The sequence below is a fragment of the Rhinopithecus roxellana genome, chromosome 1 (assembly GCF_007565055.1).
Source record: "Rhinopithecus roxellana isolate Shanxi Qingling chromosome 1, ASM756505v1, whole genome shotgun sequence".
In the NCBI taxonomy this organism is placed as follows: Eukaryota; Metazoa; Chordata; class Mammalia; order Primates; family Cercopithecidae; genus Rhinopithecus; species Rhinopithecus roxellana.
This window is the reverse complement of record NC_044549.1, coordinates 49,715,204-49,728,320: the sequence shown is the minus strand read 5'-3', so window position 1 is coordinate 49,728,320 and position 13,117 is coordinate 49,715,204. Positions and strand designations below refer to the sequence as shown.

Here is a 13,117-nt window from a genome sequence, read left to right as displayed (position 1 = left end):
GGAACTCTGTAAGTGTATTTTTACCCATGAAGCTGGGGATTCAGTGGGCCATTTCAACCTAGAAGCCCACGTCCTTCAGCACTGGGAAATTGTCTTAAATTATTTCATTGATTATTTCTTCATTTTCTCCCCCACTCTTTTTGGGACTCTGTTATCTAGATGCTGACTCTCCTGGGCTTCCCTTTTTTTCTTTTTTTTTTCTTAAGATGGAGTCTTGCTGTGTCGCCCAGGCTGGAGTACAGTGGCGTGATCTCAGCTCACTGCAACCTCCGCCTCCCAGGTTCAAGCAATTCTCCTGCCTCAGCTTCCCGAGCAGCTGGGATTACAGGTACCTGGCACCACGCCCAGCTATCTTCTACTTGTTTTTATTGTTCTTTCTCTCCTAATTGATCCTTTTTCTAGGAAATGTTCAGAAAAGAGTGAACAGAGTGGGCCTGAGAATACCATCCTTAAAAAGTCCTGTTTGCAGAGTTGACCCAGGTTGGCATATGGGAACTTGCATTTTGAGAGGCTTCCCCGCACTCCCCGTCAAGAATGGCTCACTGTGCCTAAATGGCTTTTGCAAACAGTATTGTTTGTGCTGAACACCTGCTTTCCCTTTGGGAGGCTGAGATTTTCTTTTTTTTTCTTCTGTTTATTTATTTATTATACTTTAAGTTCTAGGGTACATGCACAATGTGCAGGTTTGTTACATATGTATACATGTGCCATGTTGGTGTGCTGCACCCATTAACTTGTCATTTACATTAGGTATATTTCCTAATGCTATCCCTCCCCCCTCCCCCCACCCCACAACAGGCCCCAGTGTGTGATGTTCCCTTTCCTGTGTCTAGGTGTTCTCATTGTTCAATTCCCACCTATGAGTGAGAACATGAGGTGTTTGGTATTCTGTTCTTGCGATAGTTTGCAGGATACAAAATCAATATGCAAAAATCACAAGCATTCCTATACACCAATAACAGACAGAGAGCCAAATCATGAGTGAACTCCTATTCACAACTGCTTCAAAGAGAATAAAATACCTAGGAATCCAACTTACAAGGGATGTGAAAGACTTCTTCAAGGAGAACGACATATCACTGCTCAACGAAATAAAAGAGGACACAAACAAATGGGAGGCTGAGATTTTCATACATGCTAGGCAGGGGATGCTGTGTGACCAGGCCTCAGCAAAAGCTCTAGACACTGAGTCCCTCGTGGGCTTCCCCAGTGGACAGCGTTTCACACGTTGTTGCACTGCATCGTGGAGGAGTTGAGCTGAGCGCCCTGTGTGTATCCCCTGGGAGAGGGCTTCGGCAGCTTGTGCCTGCCCCCTTTGTTGATTGCTTTGTGTCTTTTGCTGTAATAAATCACAAACACAAGTGCGCTGCGCCCCTGCTGAGTTTCTGTGAGTTCTAGCAGATCACTGAACTTGAAGGTCTCGGGGGCCTGGGTCACAGCACTTCCAGCATGCTTCATGGGCACTGTCATCACATGTGTAGTCCACTTCCTTTACGTTGATCTTCATGTTTGTTTCACTCCACCTTCCATGTCACATGTTTTCCTTCACTGTCTGTTAATCCCCTGGCCCGTTGCTCATGGCTGAGAGAGCACAGACCTAAAAGGTGAGCTTTGGGTACACAGTGGGCTTCTCAGCTTTGAGCTTCACCATCGGGTGATCTGAGTGGGGAGTTGGTGGGAACCCCTGGATCAGTATCTACAGGGCTTTCCTAGTTCCCTGCCTGGGGGGTCAAAGTCTAGCCTGCTGCATTCTGAATGCCCACAGACAGAAAGGAGCTGGGAATTTGCACTAAGCAGTGAGCATTTCGTCACCTAATCTCCCTGGAGCTGGGAATTTGCACTAAGCAGTGAGCATTTCGTCACCTAATCTCCCTGTTTGGGAATGGCTCAGATGCCCTCAGCTATCCCCTATTCCAGAGACCCTCTGTTATTATTTTAAAACAATTTTTTCTGCAGTAAAATTGATGTTTATCTTTTGGTGTATAGGTCTATAAATTTAAAATTATGTATAGATCAGGCCAGGTGCGGTGACTCACACCTGTAATCCCAGCATTTTGGGAGGCTGAGGCAGGTGGATCATTTGAGGTCAGGAGTTTGAGACTAGCCTGGCCAACATGGTGGAAACCACGTCTCTACTAAAAATACAAAAATTAGCTGGGCATGGTGGCGTGTGCCTGTGATCCCAGCTTCTCAGGAGGCTGAAGCAGGAGAATTGCTTGAGCCTGGGAGGCAGAGGTTGCAGTGAGCCAAGATCATGCCATTGCACTCCAGCCTGAGCGATGAGAGAGAAACTCTGTCTCAGAAAAATAAAAATAAAATCATGTATAGATCAATATTATCACCACCACAGTTAGGATACAGTTCTGTCACCCCAGACCCCTCCTTTGTACTCGCCCTTCATAATCACTTTTGCTCCATATGCATAGCCTCTGACAGCCACTGATGTGTTCTTTATGACTATAGTTTTAACTCTGGAAGAACGTCATATAAATGGGGCTGTGTGTTTTGCAGCATCATGCAGCTGTAACCTTTGATTCAGCAGGTAAAAATGTACATGGCCTCTCCACTCACGGTAATGCCTTTCAGATTCAGCCAAGTGGTTGTGTCTATCGGTAGGTCTTTCCTTTTCATTGCTGAGTAGTATTCCATCACAAGGATGTACCACAGTTTGTGCACTCATCAAAGCACATTTAGGTTGCTTCTAGTTTTTGGTAATAGAGCTGCTTAAAAACAGTGTACACATGTTTTTACAGGAATATAAGTTTTCAGTTCTTTAGGATAAATGCCAACAAATGAAATTGTTCAGCTATATGTTAAGTATATGGCTGACTATAAAAAACTGCCCACCGTTTTCCAGTGTGGCTAGATCACTCCACATTCTCACCAGCAGTGAACAAGGGTTCTCGTTGCTCCCTACCCTCTCCAGAATGTGGTATTGTCAGTATTTTAATTTTAGCCATTCTAAGAAGTTTGTATTGTTATCACGTCATGGTTTTAATTTGTAGTTCCCTGATGGATAATGATGTTGAGCATCTTTTGGTGTGTTTATTTGCCATTTTACATCCCATTTGGTGAAATTTCTGCTCGAGTTTTTGCTCATTTTTCAGTTGGGTTGTTTACTGTCTTACTGCTGAGTTTTGGGAATTTTAAAAAATATATATTCTAGGCTGGGCACGGTGGCTCACGCCTGTAATCCTAGCACTTTGGGAGGCTGAGGCAGGCGGATCTCTTGAGGTCAGGAGTTCAAGACCAGCCTGGCCAACATGGTGAAACCCCATCTCTACTAAAAACACAAAAATTAGCCAGGCGTGGTGGCGGGCACCTGTAATCCCAGCTACTCAGGAGGCTGAGGCAGGAGAATTGCTTGAACCAGGGAGGTGGGGTTGCAGTGAGCTGAGATTGAGCCACTGTACTCTAGCCTAGGCAATGGAGCGATATCCTGTCTCAGGAAAAAAAAAAAAAAGAAAGAAAATTCCAGGATGGGCACAGTGGCTCACACCTGTTATCCTAGCAATTTGGGAGGCTGAGGCAGGAGGATCACTTGAGCTCAGGAGTTCAAGACCAGCATGGGCAACATGGTAAAACCCTGTCTCTACAAAAAAAAAAAAAAAAAAAAAAAAAAAATAGTGGGGCATAGTAGCACACACTTGGAGTCCCAGCTACTAGGGAGGCTGAGGTGGGAGGATCAGCTTAGCCCAGGGAGGTTGGAGCTGCAGTGAGCCATGACTGTACCACCTCACTCCAGCCAGGGCAACAGAGTGAGACCCTGTCTCACCAAAAACATATATATATAGATAATAAATATGTGTTCACACACACATTCTGGATTTAAGTCCTTTGTTGGATGTATTATTTGCTAATATTTTCTCCCAGTCCATAGTTTGTCTTTTCGTTCTCTTTTATTTTTAACCCAATCTGTGACAAGCACATCTTTTCATTCTCTTTACAGTGTCTTTTGCAGAGCAAAATTTTTAATGTTGATGAAGTCCAAATTACACATTTTTTTCATGTATGCATGTGTTTCTGTGTCACATCTAAGAACTCTTTGCCTAACCCCTGGTCACAAGGATTTTTTTTCCATTTTCTTCTCAATGCTTTAATAGTTTTATAGTTTACATTTATATAGCTTTGATCAATTTTTTCTTTTTTGAGACAGAGTCTCGTTTGTTGCCCAGGCTGGTGTGCAGTGGTGCAGTTGTAGCTCGTTGAAGCCTCAAACCTCCTGGCCTCAAGCAGTCCTGCGGCAGCCTCCCAAAGTGCTGAGATTACAGGTGTGAGCCCCCAGCCTTTGATCAATTTTGAACGAATTTTTTATATGGTGTGAGGTTTACATTGAAGTTCTCTTTCTTTTGCACTTTTGATAAACATAGATTAGCCATACTTGTGTGGATCTGTTTCTGGATTCTCTTTTCTGATCCGTGGGTCTGTGTCTGTCCTTTCAGCAACACGACACTGTCTTGCTTATAGTAGCTTTGTAGTAAGTCATAAAAATGGGTGAAGTGGTTCCTCCAACTTTAGTTTTCTTTTTCAACATTGTTTTAGCTCTTCCAGTTTCTTGGCTCCTCTATACAAATTTTAGAATCAGTTTATCAATATCTATAAAAAGTTGTGCTGGGAGTTTGATTGGAATTGCATTACATTTGTAAATCTACAAACTGATCAGTTTGAGGAGAGTTGACATCTTTGCTATGTTGTCTTCCAATCTGTGTATATAGTATATCTCTCCATTTATTTACATACTTTTTTTTCATCAGTGTTTTGAAGTTTTCAGGACCCCCTATTTACATTTTGCCTGGAGAGCAAACTAATAGACTTCTGCCAAGCCACTGTGGGGACACCTAGGGATCTGACTGCTTCTTAAGGAACTTGCACCGAGTCCTCTCTGCTCCAGCCTTCCTTTTTACTGCCAGCTCCAGAGATACTAGCTTTGCCATTCCCAAGTCTTTTGAGGGTTTTACAGAGAAAATCTGGTTGGTTCTCAGCTTCTCCATTGTGTGGTTGGTATTTGGCTTTCTCAACTGTACCAAGCCTATTACAAGTAAATAGAAATACAGTAGGTTTCACCTTGATTATATTCTTTCTTTACTTAAACTTCTCAAATATCCTTATTTTATATCTCTGATCATTCTAATATCTTATGCCTTGGTGCATCTGATTTCACTAGTAGTACTTCTGTCTTTAGGTGTTTTGTGATTTTTACCATGATCTCATGTTCAATGGAACTTTCTTGATGGGAATTCTTTGAGGCCCAGGTTGAAAGTGAGTATCTCCAGAGGTATTGTGTCTCCGCCCACTTCTCTGGGAGCACCACCAATCCGGGATTATTTTAGAATAAATTCTCAGCTTCAGTGTAAAATAGTGCCTTTAGATTACGAATTCAGACCACAAGGCTTAATTTGTGATAATAAAATCTCAGCACCAAGGTCAAACCATGCAAGTGTCCCTGCTGTCTGCCTCATCATAGCTTGGCTCATCCTTTCCATCCAGTTCTCCGTGCTCTCTGAAGCCCAGACCTCTCTGAGGCTCTCTCCTGCCCAGAGTGTCCGTTTTCAGCTTGGCACCTGTGACTCTGCTAAAGGGGTCTGTGTCGACCCCCAGATATGTATGTTTGGAAAACAGAAATTTCCTTTCTAAAAATCACTTCTCTGTACCTTTTCTGTGCCCAGCCTTAGGATAGGAACTAGAAGTACAGGTGTGAAAAACGACACATGGCCTATCTTCATGGCACTCACATTTTGGGAGGAAAATAATTAACGAATGCTTTTTGAGTCCTTGTTTCATGCCAGTCACCATCCCAGTGCATTCACATGCATGATGTCTGCAGTCCTAGTAATGACCTTGCACAGTAGGGTCTCTCGTGGATATTTTGTGGATGAGGAAACTTGGGCTACAGGGACAGGCAATGAGCTTGGCACTGGGGTTTGAGCTCCTCATGCTAGGGCTGAGTGACTGTCCTGCTCTCTCGTAGAGGCTGTGCATGCCCGTGTACTGCAAGTACCAGTTCCATAAGACTCCAGTTCACAAGACCAAGGGGGAGCCCCATGGAACCCACGTTTATTTCCAGGACATCAACGTCATCTTCCTTGGGGCGCTGCATCCCAGTGACCTAAGGGAATACCTGGAGGGTCCCCCCATGGTGGTGGAAGTTCACGACCGGGACTGCAAGTCAGAGGAGTTTTCTCAGAAGCCTGTGCTGTTTGGGGAGGACCCCCTGGATTCATACCTCAACTTCCAGGCCCTCATCTCTCCCAGAGAGACAGAGAACAACCCCTTTGAATCCGAGAACAAGATGTGGTACCCTTATGGGATCGCCCAGGTCAGTTTTGCTGACCTCCTCCTTGGCCACAAGTACTTGAACCTGGCCGTCCCCATCCACAGCTGTGAGGTTCAGCCCACGCACTGCAGCCAGGATAGCAGGAGAAGGAAGGTTGTGGGGCTTGGGGTCCCCAGAGATGGCCACCAGCATGGCCCAATGCCCATGGGCAACTACCTAGAGGCTGACTCCCAGCTCAAGTTACGAGTGGACATCGCAGTGCCACTGAGGGCCGGGGCCAGAGCTGCCGATCCCAACCTCGGGGGCTCCCAGTTTGGCCGCATCATCTTCGTCTTTGACTTTAAGAAGGTCTCCCTGCTCCACAGCCTGCTGCAGGACATCACTATGATCAACGCTAAGGCCCTCGGCCTGGACTCCTACCCCGTCAGGACCCTGCAGCAGATCCTGTCGGCCTTCAAGATGCGTATGCGGGTCCAGGAGCAGCAGTACCTGGATGTACTCACCGGCTTCCACCTGCTGGACGGGAAGACCCACCTTTTCATCCTGGAAGGCCTGGCCAACCAAGGCTTGAGGCAGCTGTGGGAGAACCACCAAAGCTGGTAAGTGGTTTGTTTTACATTTTACATAAAAATGATGGCATCTGGATGCCGAGGGAGTGGAGAGGTCTTTCAGAGTCAAGCCTAGGTTCAGAGGTTCAATGTCCTTGTTTGTGAGTCTCCTTTCGGGGTTCATTGTGAGGTACTTACCAGGGTTTAGTCATTGGACCTGAAGACTCGATTGCCTTTGCTTGCAGGGAGGAATTCAGGAGTATCTAAGATGACTGAGGGGTCCAGGAGAGTGGGGCCTGTCTTCAAGGTTCTGAGCCAAGGGCTACTGTGGCTAACCAGGAGCAGAATATTCTGTATTAGATTTCAGCTTGCCCCAGGGAAGATCATTTTGAAGATGGAGGGGCTGCTTAGGCTGCAGGAAGTTGCCCTTCTCTGAAGGCCTTCAGGGGACCTGGGGGCCACTCAATGGGGACACTAGAGGTGAATAATTAAAGTGTCCAATTCTGGGCTGCAGCAGGTAGCCCTTTGCAGTTCCTCCATTCTTTAGTTTTGATGACATGACACCTCTCCCTTTCACAATTTGCAGGTATACTAGTTTGGGTAGATAGGATCTCCCTCCTTTAGTCTGGAGGGCCACCATCTGTCTTCAGAATTCAGATGCCCCAGGACCCACTTGTCTGCAGTAGGGAGTCCAGGAGTTGAGGCTGTCTGCCCAGAAGGGGATTGCACCTCTCCGGACCTGCCTTCCTATGCTGATGGGCCCAGAGGCACCGGGAGAAGCTGACCTTGTATCTATTATAAGCCCAGGAGAACTGAAAACGTATTTCCACACAAGAGCTTGTACACACATGTTCATAGCAGTGTTATGTATAATAGTCAAAAAGTGAAAACAGGCCAGGTGCAGTGGCTCACTCCTATAATCCCAGCACTTTGGGAGGCTAAGGCGATCCTGGAATCACTTGAGCCCAGGAGTTCAAGACCACCCTGGGCAACATAGTGAGACCTTGTTACTACAAAAAATACAAAAATTAGCCAAGCATGGTAGCTCCTGCCTGTAATCCCACCTACTTGGGTGGCCAAAGTGGAAGAACCCAGGAGGCAGAGGTTGCAGTGAGCCCAGATCATGCCACTGAATTCCAGCCTGGGTGACAGAGCCAGACCCTGTCTCAAAAAAAAAAAAAAAAAAAAAGTGGAAATAACCCAAATGTTTATCAACTGATGAACAAAAGATAATAAGTCCATAGAATAATTGAACCATAAAAGGAAATGAAAGCCAGGCATGGTGGCTCACACCTGTTATCCCAGCACTTTGGGAGGCTGAGGCGGGGGGATTGTCTGAGGTCAGGAGTTCAAGACCAGCCTGGCCAACATGGTGAAACCCCGTCTCTACTAAAAATAGAAAAACTTAGCCGAGGCCGGGCGCGGTGGCTCAAGCCTGTAATCCCAGCACTTTGGGAGGCCGAGACGGGCGGATCATGAGGTCAGGAGATCGAGACCATCCTGGCTAACACGGTGAAACCCCGTCTCTACTAAAAAATACAAAAAACTAGCCGGGCGAGGTGGTGGCGCCTGTAGTCCCAGCTACTCGGGAGGCTGAGGCAGGAGAATGGTGGGAACCCGGGAGACGGAGCTTGCAGTGAGCTGAGATCCGGCCACTGCACTCCAGCCTGGGTGACAGAGCAAGACTCCGTCTCAAAAAAAAAAAAAAAGAAAGAAAAACTTAGCCGAGCATGGTGGCACGTACCTGTAATCCCAGCTACTCGGGAGACTGAGGCAGGAGAATTGTTTGAACCCTGGAGGCAGAGGTTGCGGTGAGCCAAGATCATGCCACTGCACTCCAGCTTGGGCAAGAAGAGCGAAACTCTGTCGAAAGAAAGAAAGAAGAAAGAAAGAAAGAAAGAAAGAAAGAAAGAAAAGAAAGAAAGAAAGAAAGAAAGAAAGAAAGAAAGAAGAAAGAAAGAAAGAAAGAAAGAAAGAAAGAAAGGAGGGAGGGAGGGAGGGAGGGAGGGAGGGAGGGAGGGAGGGAGGGAGGGAGGGAGGGAGGGAGGGAGGGAGGGAGGGAGGGAAGGGAAGGAAGGATGAAGGAAGGAAGGAAGGAAGGAAGAGAAGGAAGCCAGACACAAAAGGGCACATATTGTATGATTCTGTGTTTGTGAAATGTCCTGAACCGGCAAATCCATAGAGATAGGTAGGCTGGTGGTTGCCAGGGATAACCACTCAGGGGAGGGCAAGAGAGAAGCGGGGAGCCACTGCCAGTGGGCACAGGGTTGCCATTAGGGGTGTGGAGGATGTTCTAGAACTAGATAGTGTTTATGGCTGCACAACATTGTGAATGTAGTCAAAACCACTCATTCATGCACTTTAAAAGGTTGAGTTTTGTTCAAGACCAGCTTTGCCAACGTGGTGAAACCCCATCTGTACTAAATATACAAAAATCAGCCAGACGTGGTGGCAGGTGCCTGTAATCCCAGCTACTTGGGAGCCTGAGGCAGGAGAATCCGCTTGAACCCGGGAGGTGGAGGTTGCAGTGAGCCAAGATCATGCCACTGCACTCCAGCCTGGGCGGCACAGCAAGATTCCGTCTCAAAAAAAAAAAAAAAAAAAAAAGTTTTGTCGTGTGTAGCAGAGAATGTGGCCTGGCCCAGGAACAGTCTGGGCTCTGCCCTTGGCTCCTGGGAGGCGATCTGAGTCACACCTAATAGGAGTGTCTTTGTTCAGGGAGGGGACTGGCCACACCTGACAGTCACAGCATGGAGGCTGACCCTTCAGAAAGACCAACCGGGTGCTTTGGGATGGGGGCTTTGGGTCATGCAGAATCAGGAGACAGTTCAGCCATGTAGGTGGTCAGCCCGCCTGCCATACTTGTGCAGTGGAGCCCCCTGGAAACTCTGGCCACCAGGGCTGGGGCGAGCTGCCTGGCTGCAGTGTGCTTGCACGCCACCACTCACCAGTGCTAGGAGGGTAGCACATCTGGCCCCACAAGGAGAGGACAGTGGAAGCTTTGTGTCTGGAGCCGTCATGGACTCTGCTCCGTGTGTTTGTTCCCTTGGCGGATTTTAATCTGTATTCTTTCCCTGTAGTACAACTGTAACTGTGAGTGTAGAACTCACTTTCAGTGAGTTCTGTGAGCCCTTCTAGCATGTTATCAAACCAGAGGGCAGTCTCAGAAACCTCCTGAACTTGCAGTCGGCGTCAGAAGTAAGGGTGGTCTTGGGGACTGTGCCCTCAAACTTTGTGGTTTGGCTAATGCTGGGCAGATAGTATATGAATTACATCTCGAAAGCATTTTCCAGTGGCAGAAATAACATGGAGCATGCTCATTGAACCCAGTTGAATTAGGCTAGAAATAAAACACAGATCATTAACCAGAAAAAAGTTCATATGCAGGGAAATTAATAACCATACTTCCAAATAACTTGTGGGTCAAAAAGAAATCATAATGGAAATTAGACATTTTTGAACTGAACAATAATGAAAATAATATATTATCTAAATTTGCAGGGTGGGCTGGGTGCAGTGGCTCATGTCTGTAATCCCAGCACTTTGGGAGGCCAAGGTGGGCGGATCGCCTGAGGTCAGGAGTTTGAGACCAGCCTGGTCAACATGGTGAAACCCCATCTCTACTAAAAATACAAAAATTAGCTGGGCGTGGTGGCACACACATGTAATCCCAGCTATTCGGGAGGCTGAGGCAAGAGAATCTCCTGAACCCAGGAGGCAGAGATTGCAGTGAGCCAAGGTCATGCCACTGCACTCCAATCTGGACAGCAGAGTGAGACTCTGTCTCAAAATAAATAAATAAATAAATAAATGATTTGCAGAGTGATATTGAAGCATTAGTCAGAAGAAAATGTATAGCCTTAAAATGCTTATTTGGAAATGAAAAATGTCTGAAAATTATTGAGACATAATTATAGTTGTTGCAGACATTGATATGTGTTTCAAATTATGCCAATATATTTAAAAATTTATAAGAAATTTTAAAAATAATACCAAAAATATGTTCAGGTAAGATTATTTAATGTGGTATTGAATATAAAAATTAGTATAAAAATATCAAATTTTGAATACCATCTACATATGAAAACTAATTTTTAAAAATTGGAACACATTTAAAGTAAAATATATGAAACTCATGGGACTAAATTTGACAAAAAGATGTGAAAGATGTCCATCATGAATATTATAGTACTTCAGGAAAAATTAAGGAAGACATAAATAAGTGGAGAGAGATACCATGTTCATGAATTTGAAGACTCAATATTCTAAAGGCTCAGTTATCTTCAAATTTGAACTATAGATTCAGTGCACTTCCAGTTTTAAAAATCCCAACAGCTTTTAAAGTATGGACATTGATTTTAAAATTTTAAACTTTTGCGTGTTAAGGTTCATACTTTTTTTTTAAATCAAGGTCCATACTTTAAAAGCTGTTGGAATTTTAAAGCAACTTTACAGCAACATGCAAAGGTCTTTTTTTAAAAAAGATACCCTTGAATAAGAACAAGATAGAAGAACTTGCTGTACTAGATATCAAGACTCATGATAAACTATAGTCATTAAGATAGGTTCAGAGATAGACAAGCAGACCTATGGAATATAATAGAGAATCCAGAAACAGACCTACACATAAGTGTTCATTTGCTGTATGACATATGTGATATTGCAAAATTGGTGGGGAATAAATATACTAAAAAACACTGAATGTTCTACTTCAAAAGGATGAATCTTACACAATGGGATGCTATTTCCTACTCATTAGGATGGATAGAATCCAAAAGTCCAGTAATGACAAGCATTGGCGAGGATGTGGAGGAATCAGAAGTGTCCTTCTCTGCTGCCAGGAATATAAGTGCAGCCACTTTGGAAAACACTCTGGCAGTTCCTCAAGTGATGAAACACAGAGTTCCCATATGACCCAGGAATATCACTCCTAGATCTGTGCCCAAGAAAGTGAAAACATGTATACCCACACTAATGTGTGGATTATTGCTAATTAGTGTACTAAACTTGTACACTCATGTTTATAACAGCATTATTCATAACAGCCAAAAGATGGAAACAGTCCAAATGTCCATCAAGTGGTAAAAGGGTAAACAAATGATGGGATATGCATACACTGGAATTCTATTTGGACATAAAAAGGAATGAAACACTGACACATGCTACACTATGGATGAACCTTGAAAACATGCTGAGGAGGAGCAGCTGGCCACAAGATGTCGTATATGACATGATTCAATTTATGTGCAATGTCCAGAAGAGACCAATCTATCAGAAAGTAGATTAGTATAGGGGTCCCCAACCCCTGGGCCATGGACCTGTACCAGTCTCTGGCCTGTTAGGAACCGGGCTGCACAGCAGGAGGTCAGCAAGCTCTGCCTGAGCTTCACCTCCTGACAGATCGGCAGCAGCATTAGATTCTCATAGGAGTGGGAACCTTTTTGTGAACTGTGCACGCGAGGGACCTAGGTTGCGCATTCCTCATGAGAATCTAATGCCTGATGATCTGAGGTGGAACAGTTTCATCCCGAAACCATCCCCCCAACCCCATCCATGGAAAAATTGTCTTCCATGAAACCATTCCGTGGTGTCAAATAGGTTGGGGACCACTGGATTGGCAGATACTTAGGGCAGTGGATCAGGGGTGGGGGTATTCAGGGGGTTGGGAGTATACAGAGTGATAGCTAAGGGGTGTGGGGTTTCTTTCTGAGGTGATGAGATGTTCTGAAATTGATGATGGTGGTAGTGGTTGCACTAAATAGATGAAAAACTATTGAATTATACTTTACAAATGGGTAAATTGTCTGCCATGTAAATTATATCTCAATTAAAAAGTAACTCTAGGCTGGGCACAGTGGCTCACACCTGTAGTCCCAGTACTTTGGGAGGCCAAAGTGGGCAATTACCCAAGGTCAGGAGTTCGAGACCAGCCTGGCCAACATGGTTAAAATCTGTCTCTACTAAAAATACAAAAATTAGCCAGGCGTGGTGGCACATGCCTATAATCCCAGCTACTTGGGAGGCTGAGGCAGGAGAATTGCTTGAGCCCAGGAGACAGAGATTGTAGTGAGCCAAGATCGCGCCACTGCACTACAGCCTGGCCAACAGAGAGAGCCTCTGTCTCAAAAAAAATAAATAAGTAACTCTAGTGGACAAAGAAGTTCAGTAGGGAAAGGATAAACTTTTCAATAAGTGGTGTTAGGATAATTGTGTTCCATAGGAAAAAAGGAAAGACATCCTTAATCCCTGGCAACCACTGCTATATCTGGAAATAGAACTGATTTTTGTATGTTGA

The 13,117-nt window shown here is 45.0% G+C and overlaps 1 protein-coding gene across 2 annotated transcripts in view; it reads left to right on the top strand.

Moving 5' to 3' along the window:
- The window catches only part of KIAA1257 (KIAA1257 ortholog), an 86,040-nt gene that overhangs the window by 41,381 nt on the left and 31,542 nt on the right, over positions 1–13,117 (top strand). For both annotated transcript variants that reach the window (XM_010354648.2, XM_030942710.1), the window contains one exon: positions 5,969–6,873. In XM_010354648.2, the coding sequence (XP_010352950.2) occupies positions 5,969–6,873 (905 nt within the window). The remainder of the gene's footprint in view (positions 1–5,968; positions 6,874–13,117) is intronic.